Source organism: Nanorana parkeri, unplaced genomic scaffold (assembly GCF_000935625.1).
Source record: "Nanorana parkeri isolate BGI_ZX_2015 unplaced genomic scaffold, ASM93562v1 scaffold44, whole genome shotgun sequence".
NCBI classification, from domain to species: Eukaryota; Metazoa; Chordata; class Amphibia; order Anura; family Dicroglossidae; genus Nanorana; species Nanorana parkeri.
The window spans coordinates 1,593,227-1,618,658 of record NW_017306312.1 but is presented as its reverse complement, the minus strand read 5'-3'; the positions used below and the strand labels follow the sequence as shown (position 1 = coordinate 1,618,658).

Genomic DNA, 25,432 nt, shown 5'->3' with positions numbered 1-25,432 from the left:
GCGAAAATGCTGAGAATACTTTCAAAAATATACATGTTTATTGATGCAAAGTGGGTGAAGAGAAGAAAAATATAAATCAAATCAATATTTGGTGTGATTACCCTTTGGCTTCAAACCCGCATCAATTCTTAAGGTGCCTATACACCTTACAATTATCTGCAGGTTTTCTGTGGTCAGATGGAAAAAGTGCAACAGATTGGCCCAGGTGGAGATTACTCCATCCACACAGTTAAGTGTAGATGGAGGAATCGTTTGCACCTTTTTCATGACCACAGAAAATCTGCAGATAATTGTAAGGTGTATGGCCAGCTTTACACTTGCACAAAGTCAGGGATTTTGTAGGATTAGAGTCTGGTGTATGAGTAACCAATTGTACCAAGCAGCTGCTAATGATCATTAATTTCATATGTAGGTTGAAACACAGTCATTAACTGAAACAGAAACAGCTGTGTAGGAGGCTTACAACTGGGTGAGGAATAGCCAAACTCTGCTACTAAGTTGAGGTTGTGGAAGACTTTCATGTCACAGATCATACACCATAGCAAGACTCAGTACAGCAACAAGACACAAGGTGGTTATACTGCATCAGCAAGGTTTCTCACAGGCAAAGATTTCAAAGCAGTCTGGGCATTTTAAGATGTGCTGTTCAAGCTCTTTTGAAGAAGCACAAAGAAATGGGCAACGTTGAGGACCGTAGACGCAGTGGTCAGCCAAGGAAACTTAATGCAGCAGATGAAAGACACATCATGCTTACAAAACATAGGAACTAGGGTGCAGCAAAATGGATGCAGGTGCTCTGGACTGATGAGTCAAAATGTTAAATATTTGGCTGTAGCAGGAGGCAGTTTGCTCAGTGAATTGCTGGAAAGCAGTACAATAATGAGTGTCTGCAGGCAACAGTGAACCATGGTGGAGGTTCCTTGCAAGTCTGGGGCTTCATTTCTGCCAATGGAGTTGGAGGTTTGGTCAGAATCAATGGATCCCTCAATGCTGAGAAATACCAGCAGATACTTATCTATCATTCCATACCACTAGGGAGACGTGTGACTGGCCCCAAATGTATTCTGCAGCATAACAACAACCCCAAACATACAGCCAATGTCATTAAGAACTATCTTCAGTGTAATAAAGAACAAGGAGTCCTGGAAGTGATGGTTTGACCCCCACAGAGCCCTGATCTCAACATCATGGAGTTTGTCTGAGATTACATGAAGAGACAGAAAGATATGAGGCAGCCGACATCCACAGAAGATCTGTGCTAAGTTCTCCAAGATGTACCTAGAACAACCTACCTGCCGAGTTCCTTCAAAAAATGTGTGCAGGTGTACCTAGAAGAATTGATGCTGCTTTGAAGGCAAAGGGCGGTCACACCCTGGTGTACAGGAACCAGGAGCAGGTAAGAGGAGCTGGGAGGTAGGGAGGGAGATGCAGCCCTGACCAGCCCACCTGAGACCCACCTGACCAGCCCACCTGAGACGCCTGCAGAGCCCACCATAGAGAGTATCAAATGGGCTGTGCAGCATCTATGGTGGGCTCTGCAGGGTCACTCTCAGGTATGCGTGGGGTCTCAGGTGGGCCCTGCGTCCAGCGTGTCACTAAGCCCTGCGTCCAGCGGGTCACTAAGCCCTGAGTCCAGCGCATCTCTAAGCCTTGAGTCCAGCGGGTCACTAGGCCTAGAGTACCACGGGTTACTAAGCTCAGAGTCAAATTCATATACTGTTCTGCATTGCTGTATAAATGTATTGCTGGGATTTGTATTCCCCCTACAGCTGGTGCCATTGTGCATTAGAGTGTAAGCTCCTCTATACAGAGACTGATGTGACTGACTCAGTGTTTTCTGTACAGCACTGTGGTATATGTCATAGCTACTGTATATATATGTATAATCATAGTGTGTGACTGTGGGGAGACATTAGAGTGTAAACTCCTCTGTGCAGAGACCGATGTAACTGGCTCAGTGTTCTCTGTACAGCACTGTGATATATGTCAGAGCTATATAAATGTATAAAAATAATAACATAATAACAGTGTGACTGGCTCAGTGTGGTGGCGGCAAGGCCAGCCTTAGGGGTGTGCAAGCTGTGCGACCGCACAGGGCGCCATGGCAACAAAGGCGCCAGGCGGCCGAAACAGCTCGCCCTCGGAGCGGCTTCTCTCCTCCTCACCACTGGCCATCCAACATGACAGCGCTCCCTCGTCCGCCCTCGGAGCCGCTGTCATCCTGTCAGTTTCAAGTGCTTGGCAGAGCAGGGGATTGGTAAATATCAATGATACTTACCGATCCTCCGTGTGAGATCATCTGATCACTCCAGTGTTTGTAAATAACTGGGGACACATAGTACTATGTGTCCCCATAGTACTATGTGTCCCCATAGTACTATGTGTCCCCATAGTACTATGTGTCCCCATAGTACTATGTGTCCCCAGTTATGAATGAACAGGCTGTGATTTACATCACAGCCTGTTCATTCAAGATTTCCTCAATGGGGAGAAGCACTCAGTACAGAGGCTCCTCCCCATTCAGAACCTGCTAATAGTAAATATTTTACTATCATCAGAGTCTGAACTGAGTGCTTCCCATTCACTGAGTTTGGTGTCCTCAATTTCTTTTCCATTTGGGGTCTGTTTAGACCCCTAATATTTCACCGAAGCCCCCCCAACAGTAAAAGAATAAAAAAAAAAATGATTTAGAAAAATTATAAAAATGTAAAAAATTATTTTAAAAAAGTGAAAACTTTTAGTTTGACATTTATTGTTTGCCTTCTGTTGTTTTATTTGATAAGAATATTTACATTGTGCCTACAAGTTTAATACCTTTGAATAAAAGTTTTATTTTTATCATACTTTTTAATATATTTTTGTTTGCAGCTTAACAAAATAGGAGTCTTTAAATGGTGCACTGGGGGTGTGGCCACTGAGGGGTGTGGTCACTGAGGGGCGCTGTAAAGCTTTCTCGCACAGGGCGCCTAAAGGCCTAAGGCCGGCCCTGGGTGGCGGTGCGGGGGGCAGGCGTTGTGGCCTAAAGCCGTGTTAAGGTGCCCATACACCTTGCGATTATCGTAAGATAATCGCGGGAAATCCCGCGATCGTATGATAATCGCAAGGTGCATGGAAGGCCTGCGACCGTTTCTACTGTACGGTCGCACGACTTTTGTCTTACGAACACGTTCGAAAACCAGTCAAGAATCGTACGATTTTCGGCTGGTTTGTGGCATGCTCGTAAGATAATTGCTGCACGCGCACACTGCCCTTTATTGCGGTCATCGCAAGTACGATCTGCCTGTACAAGATGGGCAGATCATACATTTTTTTAATTACCTTTAATTACCTTTAGGACTATGGGCACCTTAAGGGGCTACAACATTTCTGATGGCTTCTCTGAATAAGCAAAAGGGAATTTTTTTGCTATTGTTCCTACCAGGGACACTAGCAGCATGGAACCTGCATGTCCTCCCTGTGTCTGCCTGCGTTTTCTCCAGGTGCTCCAGTTTAACTGGTAATCAGTAAACATACAGGTACGTTGATATGCTTCCTAACTAGCTCAGCTGTGTGTGTCTATATGGTTGTAGTAGGAAGGTTAAGGTGCCCATACACCTTGCGATTATCGTACGATAATTGCGGGAAATCCCGCGATCGTACAATAATCGCAAGGTGTATGGAAGGTATGTGGAAGGCGTGCGACCGTTTCTACTGTACGGTCGCACGACTTTTGTCTTACGAACACGTTCAAAAAACAGCCAAGAATCGTACGATTTTCGGCTGGTTTGTGGCATGCTCGTAAGATAATTGCCGCACGGGCCGGTGTGCGCACGCGCACACTGCCCGTTCAGCATTGCGGCCTGTCCAAGATGGGCAGATCATACGAGCTTTTAATAAGCTTACGACCATCGCAAGACAAAAGTCTTGCGATGGTCGTAAGGTGTATGGGCACCTTTATACTGTCAGCTCCTTTGGCAGCAATGACTGATATGGATGGTTCAATGTGTCTTTTAAAAGCACTACAAAGAGAGTAAAATATTTAAATAAGTAGAAATAAAAGTAATTCAGGTAGATGGACTTGTTTCATAGTTAAATCATATGTCCCAAATCATAGATAAACTTAGCACAATATACATATATGTGTGACTTGTAGTTACATGAGTTATATATAATTAATTTTGGGTTGGTTTACAGTTTGGTCTTCAATTGAAAATAAAATCTCTTTGGACCTAAACTTTGGCCAATCTGCTGTAAATTAGAAATAAATACATCTGTTTTTCCTGCAGTGCAAACAACAAAGTACATCTGCAATTTTCATTTTACATTTTTATCATTCAAATTTCAGATCAACTTCTTGGTATAGTATATACATAAAAAGCAGCTATACAGCAATTACAATTTTTAAAGATAAGAGAGCAACTTTCTTTGTCTCTGTTTTTTTTTTTGCTGTTAAAATCCATGGCTTAGACATGATGCATGTTAATGGGATTAAATGAGAACAAACAATAAAAAGCCCGAGCTCAAATGTCTCTTTTTCATTTTTCTTTTTTTTTTAAACTTTGCCCTCTTCTAGACAAGGGGAAAGGGAACACTTTTTTTTTAGCTGCTGTGATCAAACAATGTCACATCACTATGGCAATCGTTGTCCATATCTGGAATACAGAGCAACGTTAATTGTGCAATGTAGCATTGCTAGTGCATGTCAATCAGAGTCTATGAATTGAGAAAAATTTGCTCTGTTCATTCTCTTAAATGATGTACCCAATTAAACCTGTTAGAATTCATGATCTTCAGTCAAGGTTAAATGAAAGTAGTTACTCCTGTCAGCTAGGTGATTAAATGCTGCCTACATCAGGCACATTTATGTGCAAAATTAAAATTTTGGTATAAAGCATGAATCTTTATGCATGCCTGTTAATTATCTCACCGTTGTTCTACTTATTAAATGCCCGCTGCATCTCTCCATCATCAGCTTTCTTTCACAACTTATTGTGTAGTTCACGTAATGCCAAAATTCAGTGCTGTGCTGGGAATATTGTCGGGCTAGTTCACACTGTGAAATGTGTTGCTAGGCTTAGTAGTAAATCAAGGGCTTCAAGTGTAACTGAAAATTAAAATTAAATTTTTTCTGATTTATACAATATTTTCCAAGACACTAGTCTTTCTGTTATCATTAAACTTGGTTTACATCGCTAAGCTACAGTCTGGCTAGATCTCACCTTGGATATAAATCTTTCTCTGTACTCACAAACAGATCAAAACTGCAGCATGTACTTTTTTCACTTTATCAGAGTTGTCAAGTACCCCTCCCCCATGTGCAATAGAATGCTTCACCCAGCAGGAAGTGGCACACAAGTTGCCTAAGTAGGTAGCACTTGAGTTACATGACCATTGTTTCCAATTGCGGGAAAGAGCCCTTTCAATTTTTCTGGGAATGTTGGCAAGTTTGTTTTATAAATAGCTCACACAAATTGAATTATAGCACACTGATGTCAGCTAGCAAAAAAACAATTTTTAGGGGCGTTAATACCGTAGTTATTATTTTAATTATTATTATTATTATTACTTTTAATACTTGTCTATTTTTTATTAGTGATATTATTTTTAACACCTGCCTAGAGATGACCCAGCCATTACATCTTACGACCATCGCAAGACAAAAGTCTTGCGATGGTCGTAAGGTGTATGGGCACCTTTATACTGTCAGCTCCTTTGGCAGCAATGACTGATATGGATGGTTCAATGTGTCTTTTAAAAGCACTACAAAGAGAGTAAAATATTTAAATAAGTAGAAATAAAAGTAATTCAGGTAGATGGACTTGTTTCATAGTTAAATCATATGTCCCAAATCATAGATAAACTTAGCACAATATACATATATGTGTGACTTGTAGTTACATGAGTTATATATAATTAATTTTGGGTTGGTTTACAGTTTGGTCTTCAATTGAAAATAAAATCTCTTTGGACCTAAACTTTGGCCAATCTGCTGTAAATTAGAAATAAATACATCTGTTTTTCCTGCAGTGCAAACAACAAAGTACATCTGCAATTTTCATTTTACATTTTTATCATTCAAATTTCAGATCAACTTCTTGGTATAGTATATACATAAAAAGCAGCTATACAGCAATTACAATTTTTAAAGATAAGAGAGCAACTTTCTTTGTCTCTGTTTTTTTTTTTGCTGTTAAAATCCATGGCTTAGACATGATGCATGTTAATGGGATTAAATGAGAACAAACAATAAAAAGCCCGAGCTCAAATGTCTCTTTTTCATTTTTCTTTTTTTTTTAAACTTTGCCCTCTTCTAGACAAGGGGAAAGGGAACACTTTTTTTTTAGCTGCTGTGATCAAACAATGTCACATCACTATGGCAATCGTTGTCCATATCTGGAATACAGAGCAACGTTAATTGTGCAATGTAGCATTGCTAGTGCATGTCAATCAGAGTCTATGAATTGAGAAAAATTTGCTCTGTTCATTCTCTTAAATGATGTACCCAATTAAACCTGTTAGAATTCATGATCTTCAGTCAAGGTTAAATGAAAGTAGTTACTCCTGTCAGCTAGGTGATTAAATGCTGCCTACATCAGGCACATTTATGTGCAAAATTAAAATTTTGGTATAAAGCATGAATCTTTATGCATGCCTGTTAATTATCTCACCGTTGTTCTACTTATTAAATGCCCGCTGCATCTCTCCATCATCAGCTTTCTTTCACAACTTATTGTGTAGTTCACGTAATGCCAAAATTCAGTGCTGTGCTGGGAATATTGTCGGGCTAGTTCACACTGTGAAATGTGTTGCTAGGCTTAGTAGTAAATCAAGGGCTTCAAGTGTAACTGAAAATTAAAATTAAATTTTTTCTGATTTATACAATATTTTCCAAGACACTAGTCTTTCTGTTATCATTAAACTTGGTTTACATCGCTAAGCTACAGTCTGGCTAGATCTCACCTTGGATATAAATCTTTCTCTGTACTCACAAACAGATCAAAACTGCAGCATGTACTTTTTTCACTTTATCAGAGTTGTCAAGTACCCCTCCCCCATGTGCAATAGAATGCTTCACCCAGCAGGAAGTGGCACACAAGTTGCCTAAGTAGGTAGCACTTGAGTTACATGACCATTGTTTCCAATTGCGGGAAAGAGCCCTTTCAATTTTTCTGGGAATGTTGGCAAGTTTGTTTTATAAATAGCTCACACAAATTGAATTATAGCACACTGATGTCAGCTAGCAAAAAAACAATTTTTAGGGGCGTTAATACCGTAGTTATTATTTTAATTATTATTATTATTATTACTTTTATTACTTGTCTATTTTTTATTAGTGATATTATTTTTAACACCTGCCTAGAGATGACCCAGCCATTACAACCACCAGAGAGTCCCCTAGTGAGTTTTGACCGGGGTGGGAAAGTGCGGTCCCCCAGCTAGAAGTCCCATGAGGTACTGCAAGACTAACATTTAAAGGGATGACTCCTAGATGCAGAAGCATGTTGGGATTTGTAGTTAAAACACAGCTGGAGGGCTGCAACTGCCCACCCCTGATCTTGACTATATATAAAATCATTACTGAAAATAATGATGGAGATTTATCATAACTACTACACAAAAAGAGAGTCCAAAATTAGAACATATTAGAATACATTTAAAAACAGATAACGGCTTATTTTCATAAACCTGTGCTGCTAAAAGTGTCAGTGCACCAAAATAAAACTTGGCCCTGACACTTCAACTTCATATATGTATTTTTGGTGAAAAATGTTGCAAGTTCAATAGTAACTCTATTGCAGATCCTTGAAGGCTTGTTCACACCAATTGCGGTGTTTCCAGAGTGGTAGCTGCTGGAACACACCACAATCGCTCACAAAACTGGCAATGGCATCGCTGCCCTTTCTCTATAAAATATTGTTTACAGCGTGTACATTGATAGCTAAATACTGAATGTCAACACCCAACGCAAACAGATTGAGGGGAATTTATCAAAACTGGAGCAGACATACTCAAGAGCAGCTGTGCATGGCAACCAATCAGTTTCTCTCTTTCATTTTCCAAGCTTAACTGAACAAACTGAAAAGAGAAGCTGATTGGTTACGATGGCAAACTGCTCCAGATTATGTCTGCTCCAGTTTTGATAAATTCACCCAATGAACTTCTAAAGTAAAATCCACAACCCCCTATGCTTATTTGTGTATTTATATCCACAGAGGTTGCCCCTAAAACAACAAAAACATTTCTCATTTCATCGTAGTCAGCATAAGCAGAAGAATCATAACTCTAAAGAATAACACACATGATTAAAACCACAGAAAACCCCAACATTATAGAGACATACCTCAAGCTTTTTCCTGATGATCTCAAATTTCTCAGCTGCGTATACCAAGTCTGTGTTGGCTTGAGACAGTGACTGACGCTTGTTATCCACTTCACAGTAAACCTAAAAAAACATATTATAGTCACCAGATGTCTTATTTTACACTGCTGCTCAGTGACAACTGTGCTCATCATTTTAACAAATCCAAGTTTAAAGGTCATTCCACCCATAACTTATATTTTAGCTTTGGTAGATCCAGGAGAGGACTTGTGTCGATGGGATTTAGGCTTGTGTCGATTGCATCAGTTTCATATCAGTTTAAGACTCTTCTAAGATCATTTAGAATTCATTGACAGCTGCATTTGACCTTCTGACCTGCATTTGAGACTTGTATAGAATACATAACGTGTCTAATGCGATGAAAAGTCCAATTACACAGCACAAGGCCTAACAGTTTTATATTTTTGGGGACACTATTTGTGAGATCTCTGTGGATTAGTTTGTGGGTCTTCACAGCTAATGTGGCTCATTATAGAGTCCCAAGCTCCTCGTTTGATCTTTATTCTATTTTACATTATAGAAAACACAACAGAAGGTGAGGAGCAACCAAAGCTCCATAGTGTGCTTGAAAACACCAAAAAACTATCGAGAGTAGATCTCATCCTTTTAAGATATATAATAAGCTAACAGGTGGCTTAGCACAACAGATTCCACCCTTAAGTAAATTACAGAATTTTTGTACATACAGTTTCTTGAAGGTCATTAAGGGGCACAGGAGTTCTTTATTCTGAATTGGGTTATACTGCCTTCTACAGAAGAGCTCTACTAAGAAATAGATCACAAACACAGAGGTGTGGAAACAAAGCAGTCCAACTGAGGAGTGGGCAACACAGCAAACAAAACATTAAAGGCCGTCATAATAACACAAAATAAAATTGGAGGCAGTCTGCAGGAAATAGGTGCCTAAAGACCAATGTGATTGGAGACCATTGTCCTGGCCCAAAGGAAAAATTCTAGGCAGGTCCTACAATCTTTGGTCTAGCAAGGTCCAGAAATAGCCTCTAAGATATCACCGAGCATTAGACGAACTGAATAGCTGCATACAGAGCCCAGAACAGCAGCATGTATTGTAGGTGAGATCTTGATTAAAGAAAAAAATATCTTGAGAAAAATAAAATGCCTAGTAAAAAAGGAATAAACTTTTCTCAATAGAGAATCCTCTAGAACATCAGTAAAACAACAAACAGCATGCTGGGAGTGGGAGTGGTTATTTTTAGCTGGCCAAGGGCCTTTTTGTTTGCCAGTGTCCATATCCTCCATATCCTCCTGTAGGTGGCAGTATAACCCAATAATATCAGAATAACTGAATTCCGTGTCCCTAATGAACGATAAAGAAATGATCAGCTCTTTAACTAAATGGATGAATTAATTTTCTTGCTGGCAGCCACTCTATTTGCAGAACACTGAGGTAATTTACTAGGGGCAGCGTGGATGGGGAAAACAGTGTGGATGGGGGAAATTCCCCTGCCAGCTATTGTATCAGAGAACAGAGACAGCGCATGCTCCAGCTGCTATCAGCTGCTATAAGGCCTGCATGGAGAAGGGGAAAAGGGGAGTGGCTTGCTGCCAGGGCTATGTGTATTGACGAACGCAAAAATACCCTTCACACTGCCAACTGGGAGCTTGCACATATAGGTGTCACCATGAGTTTCTGCAAAGCAATGGGGACACCTGAAGGTATGCACCAAGGAAGGGGGGTTTTGCAAACCATAAATTTGAAGCAGCTACAAGCTACTGTCAGGGTTTCTTAGTTTCTTACCCTTCCTTTTCCAGTTGCTTGCACCATGGCTTGTGCAGTGTTTCTGACACTGTTGTTCCTCTTTGGCGGCCTTTTATGACCAAACCCATTAACATCATCATTCTGCAACTACCAGCAAAACTTCTGACAAATTCCAAGTGCTCTGCTGTTGTTCCTGTTCTCCGTGCATGACCCTGACTCTGGCTGACACCTCCTGGTTCCTGACTGCTATTGTTTCTGTTCATCCTGCTTTCAGTGTTCCCTGATCTGGTTTGGCTGACAACACGCTTTAGCATCTGACCTCTGACCTGGTACTGACGACGTCTTGGACTTTCTCCATTGTTTTTTGCCATTTATGTTTATAGTTTTTTTTTCAATTTTAAACCTGCACTTTAGGTTTCTGTCTTGATTCCCTAACAGCTACAATCGAAAACAGGACTTCAGACAAGGTTAATGCTGAGGTTTGCTGCACTACATTATTTTGTATACGAAAGGTTTAATAACATTTTAAATATGCTGCAAATGGAGGCATTTGTCATCAAGCAGTTAATCTTATGCCACTGAGCAATTTAATATCTTCTGTATTCTCCTATCTTACAACATGCTTTATATAAACCAGCATGATCAGAGAAATATGAGCTAGAGATGAGGTAGGAAGATGTCACAGGATGAAGAATGGATGCTCCTTCGCTGCCGTCCTGGTCAGTTCACAGAGGAATTTAATTAATTAGAATAAAAATTGACTTTCACACTTCCTTTAAAAGTTCTTGCTGTTCTCCGGTAAAATATTTATCATAAATAGTATAAAAGTACAAACTATTACGAATATTCTTTATTGTGAAAATAAATTAAGTTATTGTCACTACGAACAAAACTGGAACAGAGTACAAATCCACCAGTGCCTGTTTGTGACATTGTCGCTCTTATTTTCATATCTAGGTATATTTGACAAGTCTATAAAAGACATTTTGATATATTAAAAAAAGAGTTTCTGTGTTGCAATCTATTATATCCACATTTTCCTTTTATTACGTCCTAGAAGCTGTAAAAGGGCAACACAGACACTGTGCAGACAAAATTATCCATGAGGTCTGAAATGACTTTTCTGATGTGTGCACAGACCATGTAGAGCACCAAGGCTATTTCCTCAGCTGGAACAAGTGTAGACAACTTTGCACTAGATTGGACTGGGGCTTAAAGCCACACTGCAGTCAGAATTAAAATTTACACAGTGCTCTGGGTGTTTTAATTATCATTAAAAATGATGGTATTGTGTGCAGAGGGAGGCTACAAAGTAGAAAAATCTTACCTAGCAGCATAACGTCCCCTGAATGCCCAGTTTCTGGGCACTGCAGAGAGGGAGTGATGCAACCTGAGCTATACAGCACTCCAGTCGCACCTCCCACCTGCTTTTCCCTTTCTTGGACTGACACCATTTTTATCAAACTGAATAACACTAACCTTTATATCATAGCTTTTACATAGATATTATTTTATCGGCTCCAACACTGGAAAGAATAGAAACAACTGTTTCAATGGTGACCATGCCCAATGTGTTACACTACACCTGTGCTACCCACCAGTCTATTGGTGCTGCAAGTCTTAAGGTGCCCATACACCTTACAACCATCGCAAGACTTTTGTCTTGCGATGGTTGTAAGCTAATTAAAAGCTCGTACGATCTGCCCATCTTGGACAGGCAGATCGTACTTGCGATCATCGAAAGCCCGCCCCGCTGAGGAGCAGGCTTCCGATGACTGCAATGCTGAACGGGCAGTGTGCGCGTGCGCACACCGGCCCGTTCCGCAGCTGTCGAACGAGTATGCCACTAACCCGCCGACAATCTTACGATTCTCGTCGGGTTTTCTAGCATGCTCGTTTGACAAAAGACGTGCGACCGTACAGTAGAAACGGTCGCACGCCTTCCATACACCTGCCGATTATCGTACGATTGCGGGATTTCACGCGATTAGCGTACGATAATTGCAAGGTGTATGGGGACCTTTAGAGATTAGAACAACCAGTGAAATGGTGATTCTGCCCAAAGTGATACCCCAAACACACTAGGTGCTGCAAGACAATATTCTACAGATGGCAAACTCTAACGGCAAAAAAGGATCAAGAACATCTGTACAGTATTGTCAAAAAATATTATAAAAGCTGCTGGAAAGGGTATTACTTTTATTGTCTGGTGTCCCAATGCCCAAGGGTGGTGCCATTACCATGGGGCAATGCTTTATATTGCCCTTTTGTTCAGGTGGTGTAATTAGAGTAATGCACACATTTCAGTGCTTGTGGAGGTTTCAGGGGACCCTCTAAAGTTACTTGCATGCATTAGATGCTGGTGGGATAGATACAATTAATTTTCTTTTAATCTGCATAATCAGATTGCCCAAACATATTAATATTCAGGGAGGAGAGGGAGACACAATACGAGTGTCCAAAATTATTTCTGCCCACTAACCACTAGTGGTACAAAAAACTATTAGCTGGGGGAGTATGCAGCTGTTCCCTACGAGCATGATCAGTGTTAAGGTTCCCCACACACCTTACGATAATCATATGATAATCATATGATAATCATACGATGCTCGGCGGGTTTGTGGCATGTTTGTACGATAAAAGCCGTACGGGCCAGTGTGCGCAAGCGCACACTGCCCGTTCGGCATTGCGGTCATCGGCGGGCGTGGCTTGCGATCATCGCAAGTACGATCTGCCTATGCAAGATAGGCAGATCGTACGTTTTTTTAAGTACCTTACAACCATTGCAAGACAAAAGTCTTGCGATGGTTGTAAGGTGTGTGCCCAGCCTTACTCAAGTCATCTGACATTTGAATGAAATAATTTCATGTATGCAGTTTATCCATTCACAGATACATGTGCTGAGACTGCTAGTCATGTAGTGAGTACACCGCATCACCCTGTGCTTAGGATAAATTCTTATTCGTGGACCTGCATTAGTGTGGTTGTATCAGAAATGATCATGCAAGTATTAGGGGAGACACGCAGTAACACAAACAATTACCTGTGCCTCCAGGAAATGACATATAACAATAAAGTATACTGATCGTGTAAAATATAAATGTAAAGGCGGAGATCGCCAGCACTCAGTTGACAATGTCGCTATGTCGCTTTGAAGAAGGGACCCTGCGTGGCCCCGAAACGTTGGCTAATTGACGCTTGTGACACGTTTCTTCAATTAATAAGCAAAAGAATTGAATGCTTTCGACTGAGTGCTGGTGATCTCTGTTTTTACGATTTTGGAAAACACGGCGCCATCCATGTAATCACTACAAGCACCGTGACCACTAATCAAGGTCCAATTGTTGTAAGGAGTGCAAGTGACACATCATAACACTAAAATATAAATGTGATAAGTCACAATTGCTTTATATTTCAAACCATTGATGAGCTTCATACCCTTATAGCCCACCAACTAGAAGAAATCCTTTCCACTCACCTTGCGCAGCAAAGCCTCAGTAACAATTAATAAAATCTTAAATTCTCTACAGATATATATTGCAGACAAGTAAAATATGAAACATTAACAGTCTCACGCTTTGTGAAGTCATTCCAGCACAATAAGAAAAAAAAGAACTTACATACATCTTGTTGAAGTATCCAGGATATATGAGAGCAGATTGATAAATAACACAGAGAAAAGGAAATATTAATCATGACAAATAGTGAAAAATTAAAGATTGCAAGCAGCATTAATTATGCTTGGGTAAGATGAATAGGACCTCTCACAATTAATGAGGACATACACCTTTGTCTAAGTTTTATACCCACCTGTGATGAATGCTCCAGCACTGACAAAATACATCATGCAAACATTTCAGTTAACAGCATGTTAATAGATTGGCACATGAGGGTGAACGAAGCCTTTAATCATACACATTGCACCACTCCCAAGTTTAGTTTCCCATATACACCAAATATGAGGAGAAAGTGGAGAGGAAACAGCAAAGTCAGTACCACAAATAGCTTGTAAAATAAACCACAATATTTTGGGATCTGCTTGATCCGGTGGAATAAAAATGATGTAGTATGATGTAAATGGCCCTTTAAATCTAAGGGCCTGAACAAGTTCATGATGTCTGGCAATACAAAGAGCAATGATAATATGAAAGGTGCTGAACTATTAGCAACCAATCAGATTTCAGTTTATCTAAATCATATTAGTGAAGGTATTATTTTGATTGGATGTGGGTTACTGGACTGTGCACAGTTCCTCTATGCCACAGCGAATAATTCCCTAGGGTGTAGTATAGAGGTTCGGAGGTCCATTAGGTCATTGGGCTCAAACATAGTTGCTGTTTCTTTTGTATACCAGCCATGTAATCACACTACATAATAAAGCATGCGTTTTCTACATTCCCTTTTCTTCTGACACATAAGATATGAGCAGTGGCATTTTGCATTGCTCACTAGGGCCCTGTGCCTTTCAGATGCCCTTTGAAGAAGAACTGCAGGAAACTGTTTTCTTGACCCTTGCAGTGCGAGGGTAACCTCACTGCAAGGGTTAACTGCTTGTTTTCGCCTAGGTGCAAAAATAACAAAGTTATACTCACCCGAACCTTGCAGCGGCTGGCTGTTACAGCGGGGTATGTTCCTCAGTGTTCTCATGTCCAATCCACAGTTTATTGGACCTGATGACTCACAGGACCTTAGCCCACAGGAACGGAGGGAGAGAGAGACTGGAAGGAGCGGTCTAACAGCCAGCTGGCTACAAGGATCGGATGAGTATAACTTTTTTATTTTCACACCTAGATGAAAATGAGGACTTAACCCTTGCAGTACAGAAGTTAGGCCCACTACGAGGGTTAATAAAATTTTCCCCCCTGTGTTTTTCTTTAAATTAGCTGTCATTGTGGTTGTTTTACTAAAGGCAAAATGGCCGTTCACTTTGCAAGGGAATTATCCACTAGCTTAGTGAATTAGGTGAAGCTCTGCTGATTTCCATCATCCAATTATGTGCAAGCAAAAAAATATTTTTTAAAAACTTTCCTTGCTTGCGATTGGGTATTCTTTGTAAAGGGAATTTTTACTACATTCACTCAGCTAAATGAAAATTCCCTTGCAAAATGAACAGCTTATTTGCCATTAGTAAATCAACCTCATTGTGTTTGCATTTATATTTGCCTTTTCTGGCTACTTGCAGATATAAATCCTGCAGAGGAACGGAGTAAAATAGAGCTGGCCATTGGCTACTTTTGCAACCCCTGGGAGTACCACTGTCGGAATACCCGAACAGTGACTGTGAGTGGTGGGCTGCAGTCACTGTTGGCTGAGATTTTTCGGACCTGGGTCAAAACAAGTGAGGTCCCAAGGGCCTCAGCCAAAATTTGAGCAGTGTATTGCTGATAATTTGTATTTATTCACATCCTACTTATTGATATTACAGTAAAGAGGAAGTAAATTGTCTAAAATGTATACAAATATTACGCATAAAAGATTATGTAAAAATACATTCACAGTAGAAATTCAAACTTTATAAAGTAATCTAAAAAGCTGAGATGATGTGCAGAGAGCAGTCTGTTTTTTGCCACCAATTTGAATAATGTGTTAACTAATTTGATTCCCGTTAACTGATATCTGATTGGCTGATATCAGTTACTGCTCTTTGCACATCATTATCGTTCTACCTTACTGAATAAGCTAAAACATACTGAGGAAGACACCAGTAATATATTATTACTTTGACATACTGGCTGATCTTTATGACCCCCCTGCTGTAAGACCTTACCTCATGGAATTTAATGATATTGATAACCCATGCGCACAGGCCTGCAGCTGCAGAGGATTTTGTACGCACAAACTCTGGGTTAAACTCAGGATCCCTCAGGTAATCCTCTTTAATAGCCTTGACTGTTGCATCGGGTATATGTTCTTTGTCAAAATTGACCAAATTCTGTAGAAATTCATCCACCTATAAGGAAGCATATGTACTTGTGTATAGGCAGCTAGGAAAGTGTTTCAAATATAAAGTTACTGGTATTTCTCATCCAAATATATGTAGACAAATTTTTATGACAGCTGAAAAATGAGCAGCCATGGTTTGGTTGAAAGCCATATTAATGGGATCCAGTCTATCATTTTAACCAGCTGGAATGTTCGCTGTTGGTCTACTCGCAGAGCAAAGCAACCCACTCATTCCATGTCATTTAACTGGGTGACGTGGCAAGATTCTGGCACTTAATTACCATTTAATCACTGTTCAATTTATGGCATGACCGATTTGATCTCAGCACAAGAGGGTCAGCAATGGCAGCCCCCATATTTGTCCCCTGAAAGGTGCACTTTAAAAATAATACTGTAAAAATAAAGGAAAGGTAGTCACTGTGCTTTATTCTTTTTTTTGGAATCTCAAATTATTTTTTTGGAATCTCTATTACCTAGTCTGGGGTTTTGTGTTTTGATAAAGTCTCCCTACTCACATGACAACACTACCACATTATTTTCAACTTTATGATATTCTTAGGTAAAAAAGGGCAAAATATATCGATCTCTAAAAGTTACATGTCATGAGAAAAGTATTGGGGGCTGCCTTTGTTGGCCTCCTTCTGAAAATGCTAGTTATCTGGCAGTGTCTAACTTAAGTTTCTTTCTTTTTCTTTCTTTCTTTCTTTCTTTCTTTCTTTCTTTCTTTCTTTCTTTCTTTCTTTCTTTCTTTCTTTCTTTCTTTCTTTCTTTCTTTCTTTCTTTCTTTCTTTCTTCTGCATCGCTTTTACATACTGCACAATCACATCAGTCCCTGCCCTCAAGGAGCTTATAATCTAAGGTTCCTATTGCACGCACATACAGGGCCAATTTAGAGAGGAGCCAATTAACCCTCCAGCATGTCTTAAGGTGCCCATACACCTTGGGATCATCGGACAAAACTTTTCGTCCGATGATCGAACCGTTGTACGATTATCGTACGGCAGCCCCTGCCTCAATCATCTTGAGGTTCAATTAGTGATAGTTAAAAAAACACCTGGGCATATTGCGGTAATCGACCGCACAGATTTTCGTGTGCGCATGAGCGGTGTAAACCGTACGAATTTTGACATACGGAAACGTCACCAACCTTGCGAAAATCGTACATTCAACCGAAGTTTTCTAACCTGCTGGATAGTCAAAAGTCGTACGATTGTACAGTATTTGCGGTTGTACACTGCCCACCAACCTTACAAATATCAGACGAAAACGCGAACACATACGAAAATCGGCTGATAATGGTAAGGTGTATGGGCACCTTTAGGAGTGTGGGACGAAACTGGAGGACCCGGAGGAAACCCAAAGAAGCACAGGCACAACATGCAAACTTCTTGCAGATTGTTTTATTTTACACACCCAGAAATAGCTTGCTAGCAAGCAAAAGTTAGAAAAGTGTCAGAACTTGTTATGTCTAAGCTTGTCCTCAGTCAACGAATCAGACAGCTTTGAAGCCAAAGCATCATCATGACAGCCAGGGAACTACCATTCTCAAAATGAGAGTTCAGCAATGGCAGCCATCGTGTTTCTCTCATGACAGATTCCCTTTAACTGCATTACATTTCCTCCAAAACTCCAAGTGCACTTTAGTTCGGAATTTCTCGATGTATGCAGATTTTTAAGCACATTGCATACATTAATATATGAAGTCTAAATTCTTTTGCCTTTCTTAGCTTATCTCTGATTTATAAGCTCCAGTAAACATGACCCCTTATAATACGCAGCATAACGTGTACAGTAGCCACAGACACTGAACACGGCAGATGTAACAAATTGGCCTTAAAAATGATAGGTAAATAGCAAGTGAAATGGCCTGACCTTTATACCAGGTGCTCTCTCCACATAACACAGTGCACACTTTATGTATGGAGATAATTGTGGCATTAGGTAAGGGTGAGGAGGCATTTCCATCTTGTGTTCCTTTTACCATTATTACTTCAGGAAATGCTGCGCTGATTATCTGCTGCTCATCCACTCGCAATGTGACAAGTGACAGCGGCAGAAGTTAGTGGAAAAGTAAGTAGCATATAGGATAAAGGTCTACTTAAAGTGTCACTAAACGTTCCAAGATAAAATACCATCCTTACCCATCATACATAACTACACCACTGCAATATACTAGAGTTTTCAAATTATTAGTACACACCATTTTTAGATCTTTTAAAAGTTATTTTGGCCTGCCACCAATGGAGTCTCTTTTTCCTTAACTTTGGGTTTGTGGGTACGAGCGGTGCACCTATATCGCAGTCATATGCACCATTCTCCCCAAGCTTTTATACTGCACATGCATCCCATCTTTACTTCATTCAGGCGGGCTGGCTATGTTCTCACAGTGGGACCATGCAGATGGAATGTATAAAACCTTATAAAGGAAGCTGGAACAGGGGAAACTTTACATATATATTTCTGGATGTGATGTGCAACAATGCCATTACAGTGATACAGATGACTAATACAGTAATACCTGGGTTCACGAACGCTTCAGTTCGCAAACAATTCGGTTCACAAAATTTTGCTTTCCTTCGCGAACTGCACATTGGGTGACGAACACGACAGCGACCATCTTTCCTGCTCTGAAACGTGGTCGTGACTTCTACTAGTCGAGATCACGGTCGCAGACAGACCTGCGCACACTTGCTGTGAAGCTTTCTTGTGTGCTTTTTAGCACATACAGTATTTAATTCTGTTTGCGACGAATTCGGTTCGCAACCAGAATCGTGGCACGAATTAAGTTCGTGAACTGAGCTACCACTGTACTGAAGGTCATGATTATGGGGGGCTATTGGTTCTGGGTTTAGTGGGCCACTGCCCTTTTCGTGCAACTAAACTAGATTTTTATGCAAAAGAAAAAAGAATTGGGTCCATTTGTTAATCTTAACAAAAAAACAAGTATAAATAGTTATTTTATGTTACTGTTTTATATAGCTACAACATATTCAGCAGTCATGTGCGGTACCTCTGGTTCTGGGTGAGGCATTCCCCAGCCTCTCCTCCAGCACGTCCTGCCTCGCCCCCGCCGACCGAAGCCCTGCCCCAACCCGGTCCTTAAGCTAGTGTGGAGGAATGGAGGAGACAGGGAAGAGCCTCCATGTCCCTCACTTGCCCGTCACTGCTGAGGCATCGAGATCGATGGCCTCAGTGGTGTTTTTTTTTCTTTTTATGATTGTACAGCTTGGACAAATGGCGCATTGACATTGGTCCAAGCGATCCACAGAGCTCACACCTCTAACAAAGAGTAGAGACTGTGACAGCTCTTGTCTCAATAGTTAGGTTACACAAGCAGTGGGGGGGGGGGCAGCTGCTGTGTAACCTAACTACCTGTCAAAATCCGGATGCAGCGCTCCGTCCATGACAGGTTACACAGCGGTGAGGCTTTCCCTGCTGTGTAACCTGATAGAAGCCGATCTGAATGGAGAAAAAGCTGTCAGCTTCAGAATTGAAGCTGACAGCTTTTTCCTCCATAATACTAGGTGAGGCTCTGCCTCCCCTGACCGCACGTCCCTGATATTCAGCAGAGCTTTCAATTAACTATTCACATTAGTCCCTTTCTTAAGGCTCTCAGAATATTGCTATCTATTCATCTATAGTCCTTACCACAAACTGGATATGCTGGTGCCATCTTACAATCACTTATGTCTAAAGGAAAAAAACTGTTGCTGTTGGCATAGCAATCAGCCAGATTTTATCTTTCATTCTCTGACATTGCAGATGGTTGCTACAGGCAACCTAATCAACTGCTTTCAGACTCTTTTAAATCATGAAGCTGAGTACCCTTACCTTGCTCATTAACACTTTTGCAGTTTTCCAGCTCCTGTCTTTGGGTATTTTGCCATTAGGAGATAAAAGCACAAGAAGGGCGGCAGCCACATTGGTGACAGCGGCTGTTGGATTCGGAAACGTTCTCAGCTCTGTGAGGTTTAACTGGATAAAGGAAAGTAAGTTAATAGGGGCAGATCGACTAAGTAAAACAAAAGAGACAACAATCATATTTGAGGGTGTGGAGGTACCCGATTTAGGGTGTTCAGAGCTGCATTTGCTGCCTGTAGAGCTGGTTTCGCTTTGGCCAGGTCATCTGCAGATTCTTGCTGCTGCTTGGTTATCTCAGCTTGAAGAGCTGCCACCTAAAGAATGATATACAAAAAGACATACATAGACACTTAGAGGTCTATTTATTAACAATTTGCAGAGTCGTATATCTGTGAACATTCGCTCTGTGTGAATACATGCCAAAATGAACGTTCTTTCGTTTCTTCTCTCCTTTTTCTTTTTGTTTAGTGCAATTATTTTGCTTTTGTGTAATATTGCACTATGGCCATTAGATGGAGCCAAAGGAGCACAGGAAATGAATATTTTCTATGCTCCTCAGCTCCATCTAGCAGTTATAAGGCAGTATTATATTAAAAAAAAACATTCATAAAATACACTGCCTTATAAAGAAACAACGAAAGAACATTTGTTTTGGCATAGATCCCTACAGAACGTTTAACTTTCCCTGTAAGGGGAGCATAATTGAGTACTGTTTGCATCTAAACAGAAAGTGATAGTGAGATTTTACCTCATTCCAAGAGTTCATAAATAACCATCCTACAACTTTAGAAGAAAAATTTAAGAAAAACATGACTTTTTTTCTACCATAAATTATTCTCCAGCCAGTGCCAATGACAGAAAGGTAAGAAAGGTTGGTAGATCTGCAGATAAAGTGGTGGCATGTTGTGTCCTTTGAAGTTTTCTGTTTAAAAAAAACAAAAAACTGCAAAAATAAAATAAGGAAGGAAGGGTGGGGTCTGTATGAAAGGGCATCCTGATTCACATGTGTCTAGGCCAGCATGGCCCTGGTGATGAAGAAGACAATGGATCATTCTCTAAACATACAGATACATAAACCCCCTAACACTGTAAGCACCCACTTACTCAGATTGGATAAGCAACACTGACTCTCGGCTGATGACTTCATGTCTAGAGACGACGTTTAAAAAGAAGAGAACAGTTTTCTCATGATAGATCTGCTGTGAAATCACACTACAATGAGCCCACTCTCCAGGGACCCCGGCACACAACACCCAGAGGGCATCAAATTAGCAAGATGCTTTAAATATTCTGACGAGTCTTCTCTGTTACGCACTCTCTCAGGGGGGATAAACTGCGAGATGAAGCCACCAAAATATTCCACATGCCTCGAGACAAGATATTAGCACACAGCATTTTGAATGACAATTTCAATTCTTTTCAAACTTCTTTTACAATGTGTCAGTTGAATTTAAAATCATTAGAAACATCAGAAACACATCCATTACGTTACCCAAACATGAAGCAAAGCTTATTTTTGCCATTGCCATTCATCACCTATAGCAGACTGAACCCTTAAAATGCCAAACTGTATTGGTCTTGCTTCTTGTGTTAAAGAGCCATGATTTTTACAGTTTGATAGATTTTTTTAATGACCAGATAATAAAGAATCCAAGTAGACCTCCAGCTTTTAGTTTTGAGCATGGGAGGGTTTTGTTGAGTTTTTATAACTGTTAGTGTTCCCAGATTTCCCTTCACCTTTCGTTGTCACTGAGACAGGAAGTTAGGAAAATCTCACCTGTGGGGGCGAGGGTCACCAGTAAAATCACTTCTTTTAGTAGAGTATGAAAAATTAAACTATCTGTCAGGTTTTTGTTGCTGTCTGAGGTTCTATTCTTTGCCCCAGCTATACAAAGCGAAAGGTTTAGTGTACTAAACACATGACGATCCGTCTTTCAAAATGCTTGAGCTGCTATTCTTTAGAGGGAAATTATTGCTAGGTCACCACAAACACAGAATATTACTTACAATGTCTTTCATTCACTTTGGTTGCATTTGGAAAATAGGAGTTCTCACTATACATCTGTAGGGACCCTGCTGCCCTATGTAGTTGTGGCCCTAGTTGCAATTTAGTGTGTTGTTGTTAGGCTGTAGCCAGCTTGAGGGGTTATCTATTTTTCAGGACTCTGCTGATCTTCCTTAAGCCTGGTGGGCTGGTTTCTCCCACCTGTTGCTGGATGGAGTGTGTGAGGGATAACCAGCAAGAAAAATCCCTAGAGAATTGCATTTAGAGGTATGGTTTGGGGAGATGATAAATGCTTGCGAGCACCTATGCAGAATGCTCATTCCCCTGGTCCTGTGTCTGGAAGGATATCTGTGTAAAGCATCGCTGACAGGACCTTGGCCCTAGTCTGAGCCATGTGCTGAAGGCCCAAGATCCAAGCCCAAGGTCTAAGACCTTGACCGGTGCAAACTGGGCCAAAGAAGTATATTTTTGCCAAAAAGTATTACAGCGATTACCTTTGAAGAAGGACCTTACCCATAGACCTAGGGACCTTTGTCTGCTCACAAAGGGATGTGAGAGAGAGATAGAGACTGTTACTGCTTGTACATGGTCATAGACTTTTTTGGCTGCTTCCTCACTACTTGCTTTCACATGGAGGCCGCTCCTAAGGGGTCTGCTGCTAATACAGAATAACCCGTCCTTCATTTTTGTGATTGTGGGTATTCTGCAACCCCTAACCCTCTCTCATGCATTTTTGTGTTAAGCAATAAACTGTATAAAAGACAAAACAAACTGTAACCTAATTGTCACTGTGGTATTGTGTGGTGCTGGCCTAGTCCTGGGCTGGTTACCAATAGACACGGTAGGAGAAGCCAACAAAATTACCCGCAGCTCCCTAGGGAGTCAGTGCGACACTTCTTAAAAAAAAAACTTGACATTTAACTTCACTCTGGTGGTCTAAGGATCGCTGACTTCATCACATCCACAGACCGGCCCTGTATGTGAGGATTCCGAGGGATTTTGCACCAGCAGCAGTGGAGGGGGAGAGCAGAACAGTGCTGACAGCCAGGGGAGCAAGGATCAAGTAAGTAAATCTACTTTACCCCAGCCCCTTGACAAAAATAAGAACTTAACCCGAGCAGTGCAGGAGTATCCCCACTGCAAGGATACTTTTTGTGTTTGCCCGGAGATGAGCTTTGAACATGAATTTTAACTATATACAGTATTGAGCTGTTTGCCTGGAGTTTATCTCTAACTTGTTTTGTTTATTATTATGATTACTTAGATCCTAGTTAAATACCTTTCGTTCCTCTGCATCTGCCACATATTTCTCCTGGTTTAGTTTTTCTGTCTGCTGGCCAATCTTATCGATAAGTGCTTCTGTATCTCTGTTCCTTTGATGAAGTTCTACTTCCTGTATGGCAAGTTTGGACTTCAGATCTTCCACCTGCATTATTACAACAGAGACTTGGTTAATTAAGTTTTAAGACAATATTTTCAATTATAACAAAATTGGTTAGCTTAAAGAATAAACGTTGCCTTGGGCTTCATTGTAAACGTGGGTAATTACATTGTTCCTCTGGAGGATGTGTAATTATCTCTCTGTATTTATCGAAATGCTGGCTTGAAGGCAGTCAAAATGAATCGCTGGCTTCTGATTTGCATATAAAAGGTTTCATTCCTTTCTTCCAATTCTTTTAGAATGCTGGCAGAGTGTAACTGACAGTGTGTGACAATATCAATGTACAACTTATAATTGCTTCCTAAAGTTACCTTGTGTCAATAAATGATCCTACTAAAAGCCATAAGAAAGTAATATGGATATATATGTTTTCTACTGCACAGTGCTACAATAGCCTACAAAAGCCATTGGCCTCCTGTGTAGCCTTTGCTATCATTTTGTCTTTTGTAGAATAGTGTTGTTAGGCCCATGCTTAAGCCCAACCTGTAGGAACAAGACATCACTTTTTTGTCTTAGTAAAGAGTTCCCCTATTAAAAGATATAAAATTGCTCCCATGATTATTTGACTACACAAGACCCAGCACCATGTCAACATAGATAAATTTGCAGATACATTTTTGAAATATAAATGATTTATTTTAATACAATAGCACTGAAGATGATGGGCGGTTAAAGCATCTGTTATTTCCAGTGTGTGTTAGAAGACAAGTTCACTTTTAGCAAAAAGCAACTATTCTACCTTCTCTAGCTCCTTAACCGTAAAGTAGATATATGGCCTCCCATTAAAGACATATGTGCTACAGCACATAATTATAATTGTACCTGCACTCAGATCTGGTCCAATGGTGGAAACCTGCCCCTAGGTCCAGTGCATTCCAGACCAGACAAAATGAGACATGCAGTATTTTTCTGGTCTGGTCTGGAACAGACTGCCTGGTGTGAACAGAGGCCAAAAATAGCATATGGATTCAATAGGATGCAATTTGGGTCCGGAAACAATCTGGTCTGGAGATTATCTGGATGTGGTGTGAATGGGCCCTAACAGTTTTCACTTTGTCCCCCTGCAAAGTCCCACAAATACAGTACATGTTGATCCTGCCAGTGAAGTCTACCTAAGGCAGCTTTCTGGAATGGTATGGCAACAATGTTGCACTGCTCCTGAAATCAGAGCAGAGTTGCCATTCGTGGAGTCTGTGCCTGCTTACACTAGAGTGGGATAAAAAAAAATGTTTAAGGGAGTGTGGCTATTAGCATTGCCTGTTGCTTGTCAGTGAGTACCTGGCCACACATAATACTTTCCATTGCTTTCTATATTGGTTCCCTCCCACTGTGAACTGCAGAGTCTGGGAGGGGGAGCATGCGAGGCACAAATGAAGGAGGAATTGACTCGATCACAAAAGGTAAAATAAGTTTTTGTTTACTTTATGAGGCTTGTGCATCACAAAGTAACTGCATTTTGGAGCTGTTTAGACTGTCACCTTTATATGGAACTTTTAGTTGAACACCTAGACAGGAACCTTTAGTTGAACTATAACTGATTTAAATATATAAATACTGGATTAGAACTGTGGCTACAAGTAGTAAGCAAGCGGGAGAGAGCAGAGTGTTGAGACCTAATGTGATCAATTTCACTTTTTCTTTTGTAAACTTGGAGAATGAATTGCTGCAGAGTGCCCACGGCTACATAGGGCAGTGTGGACTTGTGTTAAAGCTTATTTACTGCTTAAATTTAAATAATTCAATGCCTATAGCTTGGCCACAGTTCCACATGTGCAAGTACCAAAAACCGTCCTGATAATAACTTCCTATAGTTGCTCATACTTTTGTATCACAGTTGCAAATATTGCCAGATTCTGTAAAGCAAAATCATGGGTGTGATTAAATATATTAAACAGTGGTTATTAGTGTGTTTTATAACAATAATATCAGCAGTTTTTAAAAAAAGCTTATCTCCCAAATGTTCGGGTTTTAATAATCTGAAAGGGGGAGTGGTTCAATAAAATGGCAGTCATTTAGGCAGAAACACATGAGTGACATTTAGAAGCTCACTCATGCTACTAAAATCGCTAGTGATTAATTGCTATACAGATGGATCAAACGGCT

General features: G+C 40.5%; 1 protein-coding gene across 1 annotated transcript in view; it reads right to left on the bottom strand.

Moving 5' to 3' along the window:
* LOC108800300 (dynein heavy chain 11, axonemal-like) overlaps window positions 1–25,432 on the bottom strand; it is a 321,998-nt gene that overhangs the window by 94,132 nt on the left and 202,434 nt on the right. Inside the window, exons 59-63 of the mRNA XM_018572279.1 lie at window positions 23,168–23,314; window positions 20,084–20,197; window positions 19,854–19,997; window positions 15,847–16,029; window positions 8,321–8,422 (exon numbers count right to left, since the gene is read on the bottom strand). Coding sequence (XP_018427781.1) covers window positions 8,321–8,422; window positions 15,847–16,029; window positions 19,854–19,997; window positions 20,084–20,197; window positions 23,168–23,314 — 690 coding nt within the window. The remainder of the gene's footprint in view (window positions 1–8,320; window positions 8,423–15,846; window positions 16,030–19,853; window positions 19,998–20,083; window positions 20,198–23,167; window positions 23,315–25,432) is intronic.